At 40.3% G+C, this 21818-nt stretch overlaps 1 protein-coding gene across 3 annotated transcripts in view; it reads right to left on the bottom strand.

Annotated features, from left to right (window-relative positions):
- Positions 1 to 1301: 1301 nt before the first annotated feature.
- The window catches only part of dhx9 (DEAH (Asp-Glu-Ala-His) box helicase 9), a 93070-nt gene continuing 72553 nt past the window's right edge, over positions 1302 to 21818 (bottom strand). For all 3 annotated transcript variants that reach the window (XM_063064042.1, XM_063064041.1, XM_063064043.1), the window contains 7 exons: positions 19250 to 19361; positions 14139 to 14300; positions 13891 to 14018; positions 12783 to 13012; positions 11578 to 11693; positions 6773 to 6970; positions 1302 to 2728 (listed from right to left, as the gene is read on the bottom strand). In XM_063064042.1, the coding sequence (XP_062920112.1) occupies positions 1681 to 2728; positions 6773 to 6970; positions 11578 to 11693; positions 12783 to 13012; positions 13891 to 14018; positions 14139 to 14300; positions 19250 to 19361 (1994 nt within the window). In that variant the 3' untranslated portion in view covers positions 1302 to 1680. The remainder of the gene's footprint in view (positions 2729 to 6772; positions 6971 to 11577; positions 11694 to 12782; positions 13013 to 13890; positions 14019 to 14138; positions 14301 to 19249; positions 19362 to 21818) is intronic.

Raw genomic sequence — 21818 nt, 5'->3', positions numbered from 1 at the left:
AGGTGCAACGAGACCTGGGTGTCATTATACACCAGTCATTGAAAGTGGGCATGCAGGTACAGCAGGCGGTGAAAAAGGCGAATGGTATGCTGGCATTCATAGAAGAGGATTCAAGTACAGGAGCAGGGAGGTACTACTGCAGTTGTACAAGGCCTTGGTGAGACCACACCTGGAGTATTGTGTGCAGTTTTGGTCCCCTAATCTGAGGAAGGACATCCTTGCCATAGAGGGAGTACAAAGAAGGTTCACCAGATTGCTTCCTGGGATGGCAGGACTTTAATATGATGAAAGACTGGATCAACTAGGCTTATATTTGTCAGAATTTAGAAGATTGAGGGGGGATCTTATTGAAACGTATAAAATCCTAAAGGGATTGGACAGGCTAGATGCAGGAAGATTGTTCCCGATGTCGGGGAAGTCCAGAACGAGGGGTCACAGTTTGAGGATAAAGGGGAAGCCTTTTAGGACCGAGATTAGGAAAAACTTCTTCACACAGAGAGTGGTGAATCTGTGGAATTCTCTGCCACAGGAAACAGTTGAGGCCAGTTCATTGGCTATATTTAAGAGGGAGTTAAATATGGCCCTGGTGGCTAAAGGGATCAGGGGGTATGCAGGGAAGGCTGGTACAGGGTTCTGAGTTGGATGATCAGCCATGATCATAATGAATGGCAGTGCAGGCTCAAAAGGCCGAATGGCCTACTCCTGCACCTATTTTCTATGTTTCTATGCTCAACACTCACATTGTCTTTGTGAATAGTATTTTAAAATCTTTTCCACTCTGAAATTCTACTACTATCCACCGCCGACCAGTCACATCCAGTCCCCTGCAGATAAATATCTGCCTATAGTGGTCAAGCCAGATCTAACCCTGATGTTACATGCTTCTAGGTATAATGAGCAAATATACATTTTGTTCTACAACTCAGACATTGATCATTAATAAAATGCGAACAATGGACCCAATAACAAATCCTCATGACTCCACTGATGACCCATTCCCAACCAGCAGATTTTTTGGGTATATCATGGCCAAAGACTAATGAAATCCATGACCCGATAAATTTCAGTAATATGGAATGAGGAATAAGCATTGACCAAAATACTGGTGTAAGTGAAATTTTCGTTGGTACAGAATACTTGCCGTATTCCCTCGACTCACTGGCACAGTACTCACAACTGGCTGTAGTAATCTGCTGTTTATAAAATCCATTCATTTTAATATAAGTTAATAACTTTAACATAAGGCATTGTGACAATACCTCTCCATTTGTGCTCCTTTTAATAAATTTGCAGCAACATGTTCATTTATTGAATGGACCTAAAATAATAGGTAGCAAAAGAGTTTATTATTTGTCATCAGTATTAATTTATGCAAAAACGCATCTGTTTTCTAACTTTTATTTCTTCTGCAATACAACAAAAATACGAACACATTGAAAACCATCCACTCTGAACTTCAATGTGCTTGGACATTTTAATTGGTATTTTAGATATCATAAGTATATACCCTTGCTGTAAGTGCACACTAAGTACAGAAAATATTTGCATAACAACTGAAACTGATCACATTTGCAATGTGCATGCAGTGTTGTTTTACATAAAATAATTAATACAAAGCCATGTTACTTATCAATGAATATAAATTGTGCACAAATGCAACTTTTGGTCATCTGCATTTTTCTAGAAGACACCTTTGCCTTCATATCCTCCTCCATAACCTGCCCCAAAACTCCGGTTACCACCGTATCCACCACCACTCCGGTTACCACCGTATCCACCACCACCACCCTGGCTACCACCGTATCCACCACCACCACCCTGGCTACCACTATATCCACCACCACCACCCTGGCTACCACCATATCCACCACCATCCTGGCTACCACCGTATCCACCACCACCCAGGCTACCACCGTATCCACCACCATCCTGGCTACCACCGTATCCACCACCCTGGCTACTACCATATCCACCACCACCCAGGCTACTACTGTATCCACCACCACCCTGGCTACCACTGTAACCACCACTCCTGTTGCCACTGTAACCACCACCACCCTGGCTACCACTGTATCCACCACTCCTGTTACCACCATATCCACCGCCATCCTGATTACTACTGAATCCACCACCACTCTTGTTCCCACCATATCCACCACTACCCAGGCTACTACTGTATCCACCACCACCCAGGCTACCACCATATCCACCACCACCCAGGCTACCACCGTATCCACCACCATCACCACCCTGGCTACCACCATATCCACCAGTACCACCACGGCTACCGCCATATCCACCAGTACCACCACGGCTACCACCAAACCCACTAGTACCACCACGGCCACCACCAAATCCACCAGTACCACCACGGCCACCAAATCCACCAGTACCACTCTGGCTACCACCAAATCCACCATCAGTCCTGTTAGCACCAAATCCACCACCATCCAGCTTACCACCATATCCACCTTTACTTTGGTAGTCACTATATCCTCCCCTTCCACCACCACTTTGGTAGCTACCATATCCTCCACTACCACTTTGGTAGCTATTGTATCCACCACCTCCTCCTCTCCCTCCAGAAAAATATCCAGAACTATAACTGTCACGGGACCCACCATAACCTCCTCCTCCCCTATAACCTGAACCACGACCACTCCCTCTTCCACCAAATCCTTGATTGTCATAACGTGCCATCTTGGGAGGACGAGGACCATCACCAAATCTGTAAGAAATAAAATTAAGATAGTAAATTTCATTAGTCAAATTAACAGTATGGAAAAATTATGCAAATTGCACAACTTAGTTGCTAATTTTTCCAGTTAATACTTCTCTCTATTCAATCCAAGGTATACCATTTAATTATATAAATTGCTCATGAAAAAAATGAAACTTGTTGTAATCGTACTGGCATTCTAGTCCTCATGCTGAAGCTCATCACAACCATGAAATCTGAAAACTTAAAATTAGTTTACCATTCTTGTTAACCTTCATTACAAATTTCAGAATATATTTACAACTTAAAATTAATTTTGGCACACTGGTAACAATAAAGTTGGCAGAATCTTGAACTTAAGTTGTCAGTGTCTTGTAAATCAGTCCAACCAAACACACCTAATCCTGAATTCTACAGTTGTAGTAGAAGATTCTTAACCTCTCTGGTATTTAATACCAGCATGAAAACAGACTAACAAACTTTTCATGTTCAAATTACCAACATTTATCACATTTAGTTAATTTTCTAAACAATTTAGGAACTATCTTATCAAAGCTTGGTGATAGGGAAGCTATACAACACTTACTTATCCCCATACCCAACCAAAAAATTCTTAAGTTTTCTTTACCACTTTATCTTTTAAAACTACTAACAGGCTAATCAGTTGCAAAGCAATAGACAAGCTTTAGTGCCCGCCCAAATAGGTTTTCAGTTGGAATGTTCAGACACAGAAGTGGCTTGTTCGTTCTTTATGTGCCGTGTTGTATGACATGAGTGATCATAGTGTTTCTATGACCATTATTGTTCTTGGCAAATTTTTCTACAAAAGTGGTTTACCACTGCCTTCTTCTGGACAGAGTCATTACAAGATGGGTGACCCCAACCATTATCAGTATTCTTCAGAAACTGTCGGCCTCGTCAGTGGTCGCATAAGAAGGACGTGATATGCACCAGCTGATCATACAACCTGCTCCCATGGCTTCACATGACCCCGATTCCGGGGGAGGGGAGGAGAGGAACAGGAATCATTGATGAACAAGAAACTTGGCTGAAAATCTATGGCAAATACATAAATGAAACTTACCCAGCCTAAATGTACATAGGTGAAAATGGTTTATTTGGACATATTGCACAGTACTGCTGACAGTATTGGGGAAGATTCATCCGCCTTACTGTACCATTTAAATGGCTGTGGTGTGTTCTTCTGCCGGATGTTAGAGAACTGTGAGACCCAGAGTCTCCCAGTGAACTACATCTGCGTAAAGTGCATCCGGCTGCAGCTCCTTGAAGAACGTGTTAGGGATCTGGAGCAGCAACTGGATGACCTTTGACTTGTACAGGAGAGCAAGGAGTAATTGATCAAAGCTACAGGGAAGTAGTCACCCTGAAGTTGCAGGAAGCGCATAGCTGGATGACTGTCAGGAGAAATGGAAATAGGCAATTAGAGCAGAGCACATCTGTGGCCATTCCCCTCAATAGTATACCGCTTTGGATACTTTTGTGGGGTATGACCTCCCAGAAGAATGCCATGACGACTGGGTTACAGGCACTGAGCATGGGTCCATGGTGCAGAAGGGAAAAAGAGAGAAGATGGGAGCGACAGTGACAGGGGACTCAATAGTGAGGGAAACAGACAGGAGATTCTGTGGACACCCAGATGGCATGTTGCCTCCTAGGCACCAGGGTCAGGGACATGTCAGATCGCATCCGCAACATTTTGGGAGAGGGAAGGGTAGCATTTGGTACCAATGACATAGGAAGGAAAAGCAAAGAGGTCCTGAAAAGAGAACTTAGAGAGCTAGGTTGAAGGCTGAGGAACAGGACCTCCTGGGTAGTAATTTCCAGATTGCTGCCTGTGGCACGAGGCAGGGCTACGGTAGGAAACTTTGTCACATGGTGTGAGCAGAATTATCTGCAGCTTAATGTAAAAAAGACTAAGGAGCTGGTGGTAGACCTGAGGAGAGCTAAGGTACTGGTGACCCCTGTTTCCATCCAGGAGGTCAGGGTGGACATGGTGGAGGATTACAAATACCTGGGGATACGAATTGACAATAAAATGGACTGGTCTAAGAACACTGAGGCTGTCTACAAGAAGGGTCAGAGCCGTCTATTTTTGAGGAGACTGACGTCTTTTAACATCTGCCGGACGATGCTGAGGATGTTCTACGAGTCTGTGGTGGCCAGTGCGATCATGTTTGCTGTTGTGTGTTGGGGCAGCACGCTGAGGGTAGCAGACACCAACAGAATCAACAAACTCATTCGTAAGGCCAGTGATGTTGTGGGGATGGAACTGGACTCTCTCACGGTGGTGTCTCAAAAAAGGATGCTGTCCAAGTTGCATGCCATCTTGGACAATGTCTCCCATCCACTACATAATGTACTGGTTGTGCACAGCAGTACATTCAGCCAGAGACTCATTCCACCGAGATGCAACACAGAACGTCATAGGAAGTCATTCCTGCCTGTGGCCATCAAACTTTACAACTCCTCCCTTGGAGAGTCAGACACCCTGAGCCAATAGGCTGGTCCTGGACTTATTTCTGGCATAATTTACATATTACTATTTAACTATTTATGATTTTATTACTATTTATTATTTATGGTGCAACTGTAATGAAAACCAATTTCCCCCGGGATCAATAAAGTATGACTATGACCATGAGTAGAAACCGAATATTTGGCAAATAAATGCGTGGCTGAGAAGCTGTTGCAGGGGGCAGGGTTTCAGGTTCTTGGATCATTGGGATCTCTTCTGGGGGAGATTTGACCTGTTCAAAAGTGACGAGTTGCACCTGAAGCCGAGGGGGACCAATATTCTTGCGGGCAGGTTTGTTAGACCTGTTGGCAAGGATTTAAACTAATTTGGCAGGAGAGTAGGAACTGGAGCGAAGGGACTCAGGATAGGGCAGATGGTAAAAAAGTAAAGGTAGCATGCAGACTGCCAGGTAGAGCAGGCAGGTGATGAGACTTAGCTGCAGCTAACAGGCTGAGTATCAAATCATTAGGGAAGCAGAATCAGAAAGGATAGCAAATACAACTCAAGGTGTTGTATCTAAATGTGCATCGTATAAGAAATAAGGTGGATGATCTGGTTGCACTACAGATTGCCAGGTATGATGTTGCAGCTATCACTGAATTGTGGCTGAAGGATGGTTGCAGTTGGGAATGTCCAAGGTTACACATTATATCAGAGGGATAGGAAGATAGGCAGAGGGGGTGGTGTGGCTCTACTGGTAAGGAATGGCATCAAATCAGTAGGAAGATGTGACACAGGATCGGAAGATGTTGAATCCTTGAGGGTTGAGTTAAGAAACTGCAAGGGTAAAAGGACCCTGATGGCAGTAATATACAGGCCTCTCAACAGTAGCTGGGAGGTGAACCACAGATTACAACAGGAAATAGAAAAGACATGTCAAAAGGGCAATGTTATGGTAGTCATGAGAGATTTTAACATGCAGGTCGATTGGGAAAATCAAGTTGGTAATGGATCTCAAGAGAGTGAGTTTGTTGAATGTCTAAGAGATGGCTTTTTAGAGCAGTTTGTCATTGAGCCTACTAGGGGTTCAGCTATACTGGACTGGGTGTTATGTAATGCACCAGAGGCGATTAGGGAGCTTAAGGTAAAGAAACCCTTAGGAACCAGTGATCACAATTTATATGGTGGTTGGTTAGTAACTAACAGTTCCCTCTTTATACAGCCTTCTGAGAATTTTTCTGAAAGCTTGGCATTGAAGCATTAGAATTCACATTGATCAGTTTATGAATGCTAATTAATGAGAGTGCTCTGAGAGCACTGGAACTTCATATAACTGAACTGACTATTTCTTACATCCCCCACATACGTGAGGAGTAAAAATCTTTACGTTATGTCTCCGTCTGTTATCTCAGCGTGAATTAAACAGTCTGATGACCTGGTGGAAGAAGCTGTCGCAGAGTCTGTTGGTCCTGGCTTTATTGCTGCGGTACCGTTTCCTGGATGGTAGCAGCTGGAACAGTTTATGGAACAGTTCAGCTGGATCACTGAGTGTTCTGAATACTTTAAGTGCAGTTTACCTTGAGTTTGCCATAAGGTTAATGCCTGCTGCCCCAGGTTTTGAAATCTGCCGAATCACATTCAGCAACCGTTCATGTTTGGGATCCAGATGCCGTACAAATTCAGGATCCTTAGCAACTTCAACAACCAGTGCCTCCATTCCTGCGCGCAAAGCAACAATTGCAGCTGCAGCGTAGTGTGACATCTTCAACTTTATCCTACAAGGCAAAAATAATCATATCATAAGTATTTCAAGCAACCAACACAAAAAGAATCAAAGTGGTATGGTTGCTCTCAGCCGCCCTCCTGGGAAACAATCATACAACAACTGCACTGATTTACAGGAAACAAGTCTTGCTGCAAAAAAGAGAAATCATAAAACTATTGCTTTACAGCCTTTCTAAGATGGCTAAGCTTGACATGGAATGGAGATCTTTTGAGAAGAACAAGTTAAAGAATATGGCATAACTTACAATGTAACGTACAGATTTTATCTGATAAGGTGAGTATCTGATTGTATACTGGATAAAATTCAAAGGTCCATTTTATTATCACTGAATGGATTAAACTGTACAACAAAGACATGGTAGCGCACCACCCTATTACAGCTCAGGACATCAGAGTTCAGAGTTCAATCCTGGTGTCTCTGCAAGGAGTTTTCATGTCCGCCGCATGAAATATGGGCTCCCTCCACAGTCCAGACACACCGGTTAGTAGGTTAATTGGTCATTGTAAATTGCCCTGTGATGAGGCTAGGGTTAAATCCGTGGTTGCTGGGTGGTGGGGCAGAATAGGCTAGAAGGATATGTTCTGTGTTGTATCTCTAAAAAAATAACTGAATCCCAGGTGCAAGATTATATAAGTGGGGAAAAAATGGTGACAAACCAGAGAGGGACAAGCAGGAAGTGCAGTTCATATAACGTAAATGGAATCAAAAGTTGTTTGAGAAAGTGATACATAATTGGCTTATAAAAAAATCTGAAGCCCATGGCAGAGCATTAAGCAGTGAGAATAATAAAAAAAAAAGTAGTAATTAGGAACAAAGGCTATTGGCAAAGAGCATTGTTTTGGACTAGATTGAAATGAACAGTAGTATTCCTCCTGGTATTGGAACTATAACCTCTACATATTTCTAATAGATTCAGTCAAGATATATCCAGACTAATTCCAAAAACTGCAATGACATAAAACTTGGAAGTGTTGTGTACTGTGCTGAGGCTAGTAATTGACTTCAATAACATATAGTCTGGTTAGTGGAACAGATGGGCAAAGAGCAAATAAAACTTATTTCAGATGAACAGGGTGTCTCATTTCCATGAGAAAGATGAAGGGAACAACTATTCACTAGACAGCATAATTCTGAAAGAGCCACACTGATCAAAGAGATTTGGAATGTAAATGCATAAATCAAGGACAAGTTAAACTGGAAAGATTAAAGGCTGATTTATATTTGTGCATACTAGCTTACGCCGTAGCCTACACAAGTGGCCTACGCCATTGTGAGCATTTATACTTGTGCGTTGGTGTGTCTGTGTCGCTCTGCAATTCACCGCCAAAACGCTAGTTGGCGGTGGGGTTTCTATGCCACTGTGTTGAGTTTCTTCGTGTTGAAGAACAAAGCAAAGCAAAGCACAATACCAACAGTCATATACAGTACAAGACATATATAACACATATAAAATAGCAGTAAGCATGCAGTCACACACAAAGTCCAAGTGTGTGCCAAGACTGAGTCCATGAATGTTGTCACCTAAAACAAGTCCGCAGCTTGTTTCCGCCAAACGAACACTGACAACCCGTCCCCCAATCCAACATGGATGCCGTGCCACACTTGCTGGGTGGTTGAAACAGGTGACACCATAACATGAGGCCTCGCAGCTTCCCTAGCATCAGTCTTGACAATTAACCAGTGAACTAGACGTGTAGTACACTCAAACCCTGCTTATCACTGAGGATGCATTCTTCAGAGGTGGAGCGCTATGTAAATCAGTGCTATGCGGGGTCATTATGACATTAAGCAAACGGACACATGTCTGATTTTTAAAAAATCAAACCCGAGATATGTATTATTTTATGTATACACAGTAATTCGTGGAGTAACAAACATGCAAATGGGCCTGACTTGCAGCAGCAGAGGGAAGCAGGTGGTGGTTGCACCTTAGAGGAGGGACCAGGCTGTGGCTCTTCCTCTAACTTCGGCTTCTTCTTCAAGTAGGCATCAAGATTTGACTACCTTTACTTGTTTCCTCTCACAAAGCAGTTTTCAGTAGCAGAAATTATTTCAAGAACACCTCTCTTTGCCTTGTTGCTTCACTCCCGGTCAGGACTGTTATCAATGAACCAGTCCATGATTGGTGATGCTAGTGCTGAGGAATTTTATGGTGAGGTTTTTTTTTGCTGGTGTTTCCTCTTCTTCCATCCGTGTCCTCAGATTCAACCAGGATTTGTTGCTCTGTCAATCCTTGAAGCTCTTTGTTATTAAGGCTTTCACCAAGAGAATGCAGTAACTCTTCAACATTGCCATCATTAACATCCTTACGCCGTATCATTTGCAGTTTCACATCCATGCTAATGCTTTTCCTAGATATCTTAGATGTACTACCCTCACTGGGTAGACCATTTTCCAGACATTATAGGTGGGAAAAAAAATAGAATAAATTGGCAAGGGAGCAAGAATGTTTACACATGTGGGGAAGGCAGAGCGTGAACTAATACATAATTGGCTGTGAGTGACTCAGAGCGTATGTAAAGCACTCTCATTGTCTGACTGAATGTTTACTGTCTTGAAAAGTTCTGTGTGTTGTTTAGAATGAACTTCCGTCATTTAAAAATATTTCAATAAAAAATTGAATAACCACGTTGTAGCGAATCAGTGCTATGCAGGGTAGCGTTATGTGGGACCTGAGTGTACTCTACATTATATATGTCCAACAGGGTTTTGTGATCACAAAAAAAACATCCAAGACAATCACTCGCTGTTAAGACTGCAGCAAGTCCAGCTCCTCCACCAATGAGCAACTCACTGATGGGGTAGATCTGCAGTGTTTGAAGTTCTTAACATTCAGAAGAGTATTGTGATCATTTAAAAAAAATGTTTAAAAGACAGTAACACCTTTAGTTGGTCCCATAAAAGCTGCCACGTTTGAGAGTACTGTCATCTTAAAGGAAAAAAAGGACATCACATGCACTTCTCTCTCCACCACTGGTAGTGTCTAAAGGGGACACTGCCCCAAGATTGCAACATCAAATCTTCCCACCACCTGGCCCATGCTGTCAATTCGCAGCTACCTTCGGGCAGAAGGTACAGAAGTCTTAACTCCCTCACCACCAGGTTCAAGAACAGCTACTTTCAACCATTTGGTTCTTGAACCAGCAGCAAAACCCTAATAACTACAGTTTAGCAATGCTATGAACACTTTGACCAACTTGCACTAAAACGGACTTTTGTTTTTGGTCTAATTGTGTTTTCTTGTAAAATAATTTATTACTGATTTCTGTTTTTCCTGTGAATGATGCTTATATGCTACTGTATATGCCTGTTATGCTGTTGCAAGTAAGTTATCATTGCATCTGTGCACGCATGTTCTTGTGTATATGACAATAAACTGAACTTTGACTTTGAAAACCAAAGATAGAATTTTCTGGAAACACTCAGCAAGTCCAGAGAGAGAAACCATTTGGGAACACTGGGAGGGCTGCCAATAAAACAAGTCAAAAGCAACCTGACATTACCTTACTGAAATTTATAACATTCATATATGCTCTTAATAAGTATTTTATTGTTCCCTGGTGGGAAATTATCTTGTTACAGCAGCAGCATTTAACAACACATTTAGCAATACTAATTAATAATATAATATTAACTAATAATAAAATACAGAATAATGATATACACAATAATAATTTAGCAATGTGCAGTACTGAGCAATAATCATATACGAAATAATAAAACAGAGACTATTGTACTATAATGTGTGTTCTCCTGTTGCACAGAGGTGAACTGTTGTATATGCTGATTGAATCTGGTAGGAAAGATTTTCTGTAACGATCCTTGTGACAGCGGAGCTGAATGAGCCTGTTTGAAAGGGTGCTCTGCTGCTTATCCAGGAGGTCATGGAGAGGATGTGCCTAATTGTCCATAATGGATAACAGTTTGTTTAGTGACCTCCATTCCACCACTGTAGCCAAGGACAAATCCAGCCTTTTTGATGAGTTTATTTAGTCTTTTTGCATCATTTAAATGCCTTCTCCTGCACAAAAACATGGGAATGCTATCACCTTTCAAGTAGATGCAATCCTATCTTGGAAAGGCTTCATCATTCCTAGATCTTCAAAACACTAATGGAGTAACTTCACCATCACTGAGCTTGTAGGTCAGCTGGTGGTGTAGTGGCGTTAGCGCCGGACCTCAGAGCGAAGGCTCCTGAGTTCGAATCCAAGTTGGGCCACCCCCCAAGCAAGCTTTCCATCTGTGCCGGGTTGAGCATCGAGCTAGCCACTCGGCCTCATAAAAAAAAAAGGGTCGAGTCAGGAACGTTCATATTGTGACCTGGTTAATCTGAAAGGAGACCAATCCTGACACTACGCACCAGCCAAGAAAGGCTGACTGGTGCAACACGCTGGGAGGGACTAAGCTTGTGACTTGTCATCAACTCAAGGGCACTGGGATGGGCAAAGTATTGCTGAGATCACTAGTAAAACACATATCTTGAAAACAGAAAACTGTAAATAATATTCCATCAAGTATCATGTTGAAACATTCAAAAACACCAATTTGTTATTCACCTTAAACTGAGCTTTAAAGTGAAGCTTTAAAGTTTCTTACCATTCATCCATCAAAATAATATCACCATTTCCTGTCACCTTCTTTGAACCATAAAACAGCAGTTGGAGTGGACTAACTAAAGTCATTGCCTTTGCAGATACAGCACGGGTTCGGATCTGAAGAATAATAAAGAATCACATACCCAAGTAATCTAAATATCCACTGATTTTCCCAAACACTTTACTTAAAAGAATAAAAGAGAAAAAAAAATTATAATATATATAAATAAATAATTGTAGCTATAAATAGTATTGTCCCACAAAGACTGTAACTGTATCTGGTGTAACAAATTCAGAATCAGTATTAAAGTAGCATCCAGTTTCAAAGCCCACTAACTTCGGTGAGACAGGAAGAAATTCTTGAACACTGTTCAAAGACGATTCAGTTTATTCACATTGTCTGCTTCTTCATCTTGGAACACTTGTATTTAACACTTAGAATGTGACTGGACTGCAGCTTTCTCAAACAGACAAGGAAGGAACTTTTGCATCCAACTGCATGATTAGATTCAATTAAACATGCAATCCAACTTATCTAAGAATCAAGGAATCATGCTGCCTTGGAGTTTCTTAAAGCTGAAAGGAGAATTCAAAGCAAATGGGGAAAACAATATCCCCTGTAATACTCAATTTAAAATAAATCTAATCTTAAATTTTGTTCAACATGCATAGCAACTAGTTAATTGATTTTACTGAAGTCAATAATCTCTCAATCCATGTGATCAATTGTTTCTGCACAGGATATCCCTGTTGCACAACAGTCAGTAAGTTCCATGGCTAGATTAATGTGATCAGAATTCTTCAGTTTTAACTGTTCAACATTCCTTAAGGATCACTGCATTCTTGGAGAAAAGCTAACTACAGTATATGAACCAATGGATGTCAAAAATTGACCATTCCTTATACATTAAAAGTATGCTTTCTAAATTACACCTTACCTCATTTTAATGAGGATTAGAATTAGATAATAGCTGGGCTGGGGATTGTGGTGAAAGAGGGTAAGTTGGAAAGTGGAGAATAAAAAAAAATAAATTTAGTCCACAATTTTCAACCCCCCCCCCCCCGCCACCAAGTTATCTCGAATATTCTACGAAAAGAATTAAGGAATATGGTAGTAATGAATCTGAATGTGAAATTATGACCTGAGTCTAAACTAGCTATACATCTTGCTCAGGACAATGAGAAATGCTCAGTTGTGTTACTCACCTTTTCCCCAAACACAAAGAACGGAGAAGGATATTTTGAATCTTGATTGCTGAAAGGACAATTGACAGAAGACTTGTGGATAAGTGCATTACGGCCCTCTGTTGTTAATATTTTCCGCTTTTCCTTGTGGTAGCAGACATTAGGATACAGTCCAAAACACAGAAGCGAAATAACCAGATCAAGATTATTATCTGGTCCGGTATTGTTAAATACCTGTGTCATCAGACATTCTATTTAGAAAGAAGGGAGAAAATTTTGTTCAATATTCAAACTGTATTTGTTTAAAAAAACACATGTTCCCTCCTAAACAATATCAAATCAAGAAAGTATCAGCTGGCATGAACCTGGCTTGAAATCACAATATAAAAGATGCTGCCTGATTTACTGAGTTTTTCCAGTACTTTGAATATGTTGCTCAAGATTTCCAGCATCTGCTGAATCTCTTGTGTTTACAATATAAAAGTCTGCCATTCAGGTCAGACAGAAGGTAGTGAATCTTAGCAGTTCTGTCAGTTCTCATTGAGAATATTAAAGACAGGAGATAGATCTATGAATGTTAAACGAATGAAAGAATGTGGAGTTTATATGCAAAGGTTGCCCTAGTTCAGAAGATCAGCCTGGAAGGTTGAAGTAAGAAAACTTAATGTTCAAACCTCAAAAGGATTTTTTTTAATCTAAAGGCAAAATATTGTTTCTGCTGCAAGGGAGACAAATATGTGGCTCTTTCAATAATTCTTTGAAGTATTGGCCTAAAATTAATAGACCAAACTGACACACCCAAGTTTTAAGATCCTATGATTTTTTTTTAAGAATTAGCATTATATGACAGGCTAAAAGTATTCACTTAGTGCTTGCCTCCAGTGCATTCCATCAAGACTATTTAATAGCTGTCCTCACATAATGAGCAAATTTAATTATATTATGCTCTATGATTCCTGATATTTAAAAAATGTATTTTGTAAGAGCACCAACTAGAATGAACAAACAACCTGGCAACAGTGTGCTAAAAGTGGTATAGACTCTTTTTTTCCATGTCATGAGTAACACACTACATTTAATAGTTACATAAGCAATCTAGATTTTAAAAGATTAAAAAATATAAATGTACCTTCAGGAAAGCCGGAGTTGATGAGAATGTCCTTCAGCTGAACCTTAGCTTCCCATGTCATCCGTAAAGTTGCCATGTTTAACCTTTTATGCTCACAAAATCTGATTTCTGCATCTTCCCCTCCCATTCTAGGAATAAAAATGTATCAATGCTCAAATGTAGTTCACTTGCCAGTACTATAACAATACTGAACAGAAATGGAATACAGTTTGGTATTTATAAATTTCCCTGCCCATTCCCTGGAATACCTTGCATCATCCCAGGCTTGGAATACTGAAAGTAGAGCCACATGATCTGAAAATCTTGTTCCTGCAAAATTCCTGTGCACATAGCCAAGACGTTTGCCTTCATTAATAAAAGGCTCTGGAAAACAAGTAGCGGCAGATATGGTGCACACAGCATCACCAACACTGCAACAAATAAAGACAATCCACTTTAAGACTTCCATCAATTTTCCAACTTCATTCATAACTAAAGACATTTCAAAATATTGAACAACATTTGCCATACTAGACACATTCAAACAAAATAATGAACGCTTCAACTAATGGATTTCCCAAGCTGTATCACTGGTTTAATGCCAAACCCTTAACAAATCGATGTTAAAACATCATAGTCTAAATTCAAATCTAACTTGATTTTTGCTGCAACCAAACATAACTTAAACAGAAATTTACTAAATTTAGATCTCACATTTGAAGAAGTTGAGGAATTGAGTGTATCCCTGAATTTTCCAGACCCCTTGCACAAAGCAATTCTAAGAAGTTTATTGTACTATCATAATTCTATATATTTTTTTTACCATTTAAGGTTTCTCCCCCTGTTGTAGCTTTAGGCTCATAGCTTTGAACTCCAGATGCAAGCCCACTTGAATCAAATCTTGTTTGATAACACTTGCACCATCAGTCCCCACCGAGTTCTCCCCGTTCACTGATAGCAGGTGCAAAACTTAATATAGGCATGACCATAATACCATATGACATAGGAACAAATTAGGCCATTTGCCTCATCGAGTCTGCTCTGCCTTGCTATACAGCTGATCCATTTTTCATCTCAGAGACACTCTCCTGCCTTTTCCCCGTATCCCATCATGCCTGATCAATCAACAATCAATAAACCTCTGCCTTAAATATACCCAAAGACTTGGTCTCCACAGCTGCCTATGGCAAAGAATTCCACAGATTCACCACTTACTGGCTAAAGAAATTGCTCCTCAACTCCATTCTAAAAGGATGGCCCCCTATTCTGAGGATGTTCCCCTGGTCTTAGACTCTCCCACCAGATGAAACATCCTCTCCACATCCACTCTATCAAGGCTTTCAACATTCAATAGATGTCAATTAGGTCATCCCTCATTCTTCTGAATTCCAGTGAATACAGCCCCAAGAGCTATCAAATGCTCTTCATATGATAAGCCGTTCAATTGTGGAATCACTTTTGTGAGCTTCCTTGGAATCCTCTCCAATTTCAGCACATCCTTTCTAAGATAAATTGTTCACGATACTCCAAGTGAGGCCTCACCAGTACTTTATAAAGGCTCAACATTACATCTTTGCTTTTCTATTCTAGTCCTCTTGAAATGAATGCTAACATTGCATTTGCCTTCCTCACCACAGACTTACCCTGCAAATTAACCTTTAGAGAATCCTGCACAAGGACTCTCAACTCCCTTTGCACTTCACTTTTTTGTAGTTTTTCTCCATTTAGAAAACAATCAACCCTTTCATTTCTTCTATCAAAATGCATGACTATACACTTCCTGATACTGTATTCCATCTGCCATTTCTTTGTCCATTCTCCTAATCTGTCTTAAGTCCTTCTCTAGTCTCTCTACTTCCTCAAAACTACCTGCCCCTCCACATATCTTCATATCGTCTGCAAACATTTCAACAAAGTCACAAATTCCATCATCTAAATCATTGACATATAATACAAAAGGAATCGATCCCAACACACTCATATGGAACACCACTAGTTACCGACAGCCAGCCAGAAAAGACTTCCTTTATTCCCACACTTTGCCTCTTGCCAAGCAGTATTATCCATTCCTCTAATCTTTCCTGTAATACCATGGACTCCTAGCTTGTTAAACAGCCTCGTGTGGCATCTCGTCAAGTGCCTTCTGAAAATCTAGATACGCAACATTAACTGATTCTTCTTTGTCTTGTTATTTCTTCGAAGATTTGTCAGACAAGATTTTCCCTTGTGGAAACCATGCTGACTATGGCCTATTTTATCATGTTTCTCCAAGTACCCTGAGACCTTGTCCTTAATAAGCGACTCCAACATCATCCCAAACACTGAGGTCTATCTAAGTAGCCCATAGTTTCTTTTCTTCTGCCCCTCTCCCTACTTGAAGAGTGGAGAGACGTTTGTAATTTTCCAGTCCTCCAGAACCATGCCAGAATCTACTGATTCTAGCAAGGTCATTATTAATGCCTTCACAATCAGCCACCTCTTTCAGAACCATGGGGAGTAGATCTTCTACTCCAAGTGACTTAACTACCTTCAGAACTGTCAGTATCCCAAGCACCTTCTCCTAAGAAATGGCAACTTCATTCATTTCTACCCCCTAAATGCTCTTGACCTTCTGGCACTCTTCCACAGTGAAGACTGATAAAAAAAATACTTATCCAGCATTTCCTTGTTCCCCGATTGCTACCTCTCCAGCATCATTTTCCAGTGGTCCGATATCTACTGTCACCTCTTTATTTACACTTTATATATCTTCAGAAACTTCTGGTATCCTCTTTAATATTATTGGCTAGCTCACCTTCGTATTTCATCTTTTTCTCTTTGACTTTTTTTAGTTGCTTTCTGTTGGTTTTTAAAAGCTTCACGATCCTCTAACTTTCCCACTAAGTTTTCCCCTATTATCTGCCCTCTCTTTAGCTTTTATGTTGGCTTTGACTTTTGTTGTTAGCATGGTTGTGTCATCTTTCCTTAAGAATACTTCTTTCTCTTTGGGATGTATACATTTCCTTACCTTCAAAATTGCTTCCAGAAATTCCAGCCATTGCTGCTCAGCAAATCCCTGCCAGTGTTTCTGGCCAACTCCTCTCTCATACCTCTGTAATTCCCTTTACTCCACCATAATACTGATACATCTGACTTTAGCTTCTCGTTCTCAAATTATAGTCGGCCCTCTTTATCTGCAGGTGATTGGTTCCGGGACCCCCCGCGGATACCAAAAAACGCGGCTGCTCAAGTCCCTTATTTAACCTGTCTCACAGCGGTGGACTTTAGGACCCAGCGGAGCCCCAGCCCTTATTTAACCTGTCTCGGTGCAGTGGACTTTAGGACCCGGCAGAGCTCTGAATCCGCAGTGTTTCTGTTCACGAAAATAATCACGATCACAATTGAAAATAAAGTGGAAATAATAAAGCGATTGGAAAGAGGTGAAATGCCATCGGTCATTGGAAAAGCGTTAGGTTACAGTCGGTCAATGATCGGAACAATTTTAAAGGATAAAGGCCCTGCCCCGATGAAGGCTACAATTATTACTAAACAACGCAGTGGTTTAATTATTGTAATACATAAGTTTCTAAGTGTTTTATATGCATAGAATGGTAAAATATATACTATATACTAAGACAAACGTTTGACCAACTGACGCTAAATAATACCGGATGTACCTGTTCCAACTTACTTAGTAAGGGGACTTCCAGTTTTTTTCGATCCCGATCCACGGTAACCTACGCACATCCTCCCGTATACTTTAAATCATCTCTAGATTACTTATAATACCGAATACAATGTAAATGCTATGTAAATAGTTGCTATACTGCATTGTTTAGGGAATAATGACAAAAAAAAGGTCTGTACATGCTCAAACAACAAGTGCTGTAGAGTGAACTTCCGGGTTTTCCCTATAACGCGGTTGGTTGAATCCGCGCATGCAGAACCTGCGGATAAGGAGGGCTGACTGTATTCACAATACTCCAAGTGAGGCCTCACCAGTGCTTTATAAATTTTCAACAATATATCCTTGCCTCTATATTCTAGTACTCTAGAAATGAATGCTAATATTTCATTTGCCTTCCTCACCACACTCTCAACCTGCAAATTAACTTTTAGGAAATCCTGTACAAGGGTGCCCAAGTCCCTCTGTGCCCTCTGGTAGAAGAAGTAAAAGGGTAGACTATTTTCTAAATGGAGAGAGAATTTAAAAACCCAAGTACATAACCATACACTTCCTGTCACTGTATTCCATCTGCCACTCTTTGCCCATTCTCCTAATCTGTCCAAGCCCTTCTGTAGCTTTACTCCTTCAAAACTACCTCCCCCCCCACCTGTCTTCGTATCGTCCACAAAATTTGCAACAAGGCCATCAATTCCAGCACCCATGTCATTGACATACAATGTAAAAAAGCTGGTCCATTTTGCCCTTGATGGACTTCCTCTGGCATGATTGGAGTTGGAGAACATTTGATATTCATTTTCCTATCTACTGTACTGTGCATTAAATCACAAAGTACCGTGCACATTCATTTAACATGTGGTCATTTGGAGCATTTTGTTGCCTAACTGGAATTTACATACATGTATGAAAGGAATCTTGGAATGTAAACATATTGGAACAATATCAGAAACAAATTTAATTCGAGAACTATGTAAATAGAAAATAATTATGTGTTAAAGATATATCAAAGAATTTGTATATCTGGACTAAAAAGTCATTATGTAGTTTCAATCTGTCCCAAGATCTCAAGTTGCAGAAGTTTAACTTATAGAAATTATTCAAATAGGAACTATTATGTAGGGCACTCAGAAATCCTTTCTCTTACAGACATCTCAAAAATAGCCTTCCATTTGAATATCCTTAATGTGAAGTACAATGAAAGCAAATTAAATTTGTAATCCATAGGCAAAGAAGCCACGTATTAATACATAGCACAGTTTTGTTTCACAGATCCTCATTTGGCAAAAAGAATGCATTAAACAGGATGTGGCAATCTTCACAGAAATATGCACTAAACGTAGTGTAGCAGTTAAAGTGACACTATTCCAATTCGAGGTGTCAGAGTTCCGCGTTTAATTCTGATGCCATCTGTAAAGAGTTTGTATGTTGTCCCTGTGAAATGTGTGAGTTTCCTTCGGGTGCTCCAGTTTCCTCCCATATTCCAAAGACGTATCGGTTAGTAAATTAACTGAGCATTGTAAGTTATAATTTACAACAATTAGGCTAGGGTTAAATAGGTGGGTTGCTGAGCAGTGAAACTCATTAGGCTAGAAGGGCAAATTCCCTATTGTATCTTGAAAGAAGTAATTTAATAAATGTTTTGAATTCCATACCCTGAGAAGCACTGTTGCATTTTATTGAATACAATCTTTTCAAGTAATCTCTGCTTTGACTTACTGGAAAATGCAGCCCATAATCATCATTTTGCCTAGACGTGGTTCAATAGGAAGCCGAGCTAAGATGCGGCCCAATGGAGTCAGCTCATCATTGGTATCCAAAGCATCAAGTTCTGATGAAGAGAATACATTTTATTAAAAACACATATATACTACATGCAAGCAAACCATATTTGATATGTAGGCATCAAAGGTATGATCTGAAGTAAGCAATTCATGTGCTGGAAAGAGACTTTTAGGACAATGAATCAGCAACATACTTGTTTATTTACACATTTTAACATTTCTACAGAATGTAGTCCCTATTCCCTTCAGGTTCAGAGTTTTGAAATATCAAGAGCAATATTTGAAATTTGTGCCAGATGCAGTACGTTTACAAGATGCCTCTTATGCTGGAATAATTTAGAGAGCATAATTACGCAGCAAGTAGACCTGCCGGACAATTCCAGCATCCCAGCTTTAATCCGGACATGAGGTACAGTCTGAGTAATGTTTGCACATTCTCCCCAAGACACAAGTTTCCAGGTGCTATAATTTCCGTCTACATCCTAAATATTTGCAAGCAGGTTAACTGGCCACTATAAAACACCAGAATTGTAGCTGAGAGCAGGAAAATTAGAGAGAACTTGATTAGATGTAACAGAGAATAGGCTACAGGTATGTGTGGTAGAGTAGAGGGACAGGTAAATATGGGTATAGACTCAGAACAATGATTAGCTAATGATCAATTACCTTATGAGTACCTTATGATACTGTTGCTGGGCAAGTCAGAAAGAAACCCTACCCAGCAACAGGTGATGTACTAGACATTGTTCTCTGAAAATACAAAGCATCTCAAGGTATAACTAAATATGGGAAGAATAGCATAGGGGACAGAACATTCAAGAGAAAGGGGAAGGTATCAATATAGGGAACTGATGTTGTATCCAGGCTAACTTTGGCAGAAAATAATTATAACTAACCAATGATGATTTTACATCTAATAGCATATTAACATGTGATCAAAACTATTCTAAAACCATCTTAACTCGCGTAATTGTAAGATTTCCCGTGTACATAATGATCAATGTTATAAATTGTGATTCGGGGGAGGGTAGTGTCTGGACTGGTTCTTTGGGAAATCAGTCTGTAACTTCCCCCATAGCATGTTATGAATAAAGAGTAAAGTTTGATAAAGTATTGCTTGTGTTATTGTGTTCGTGGTATTTGCGCTCTTGCATCGGGTCAATCCACCTTGACAAATGGAAGGAACTGATACAAATGCTCTTTGAAAGCTGGTAGGCCGAATGGCTTCCTTTTTGTCACATAAAGATATAATTAAAGTATTCACAAAAATAAGACTGCATTTTAGCACAAAGAAGAGAAAATATGCAGATGTTGGGCTGGAACCAGCATCTGCAGATTTTCTCTTGTTTGTGCTAAAATGCATTTTTATTTTTGTGATTGCTTTAATTATATCTTTGGGTGACAAAATGGAAGCCATTCGACCTACCAGCTGTCAAGAACATAAAAATTAGCACAGCAGTATTAGAATTAGTCATACTTCCTAAGTGTCAATCCACTTTTTTAAGTACGTCGCTGCATTATTCATTACACAAAAGAAATTATGAGTAGGGTAAGCCACCTCGTCCTTCCAACTAGCCTTGTGCTCACCATCATCACCGCCGAATTGTCCAAGGTCAGAAGTCCTTTTCTACCTTCAATTCCATGACCATTTAAAAATCATCGTACAGCTTCCAATTTTAAAGCTCAAACATTATCTGGTAATTATCAGACTTGTAAGCAAAAATCTCTCAACATCAAGCATGCCCCGTCAAGATCATGTTATTTTTTCAAAAAGATCTCCCTTCATTCTTCTGAACTGCAAAGAATGTATGACAACACTCTCATCCCAGGAATTACAGTAGTGAATATCTTCCGAACTGACTCCAGAGCAACCAAAGGCTGAATGGGTATTCCAGGTGTGACCTACCCAACACCAAATCCAATTATGTATCTCTAAACTCCAATTTACCTGTCACATCTATGTCAGTTGTGTTTCAAGCTCCTTGCAGCACCTACAAGCACAACAGTTCAATCCCTCTGTGGTAGTTTCTCTCCATCTCAATAATAGCATGCCATATTTCCCACTTAAGGGCATAACCTCACAACTGTCTACACTAAACTCCATTTACCACATTTTCGCCTACACACTTAACCTATATTCAATTGCAGAATCCAAGTATCCTCATTGTAGCATGCTTTCCTACCTATTTTTGTCTCATCAACAAACTCAGCATCTTTACTAACACCCCTTCCTTTAAGTTATGAGCACCGAAGTGGTGGTGGTACAGTGGTATTAACATCCAATTAATAACACACACAAAATGCTGGTCAGCGAGCATCTATTGAAGTGAATAAACAGTTGACATTTCAGACTGAGACCCTTCATCGGGACTGGAAAGGAAGGGGAAAGGTGCCAGGAAAATGGGGGAGGGGAGGGAAAGGAAAACAAGCTAGCAGGTGATAGGTGAAGCCAAGGGGTCAGGGAGGGGAGATGAGAATCTGATAAGGAGAGAAGAGTGGAGCAT

Source organism: Mobula hypostoma, chromosome 12, assembly GCF_963921235.1.
Source record: "Mobula hypostoma chromosome 12, sMobHyp1.1, whole genome shotgun sequence".
NCBI lineage: Eukaryota > Metazoa > Chordata > Chondrichthyes > Myliobatiformes > Myliobatidae > Mobula > Mobula hypostoma.
This window is presented reverse-complemented; position numbering and strand designations above follow the sequence as displayed.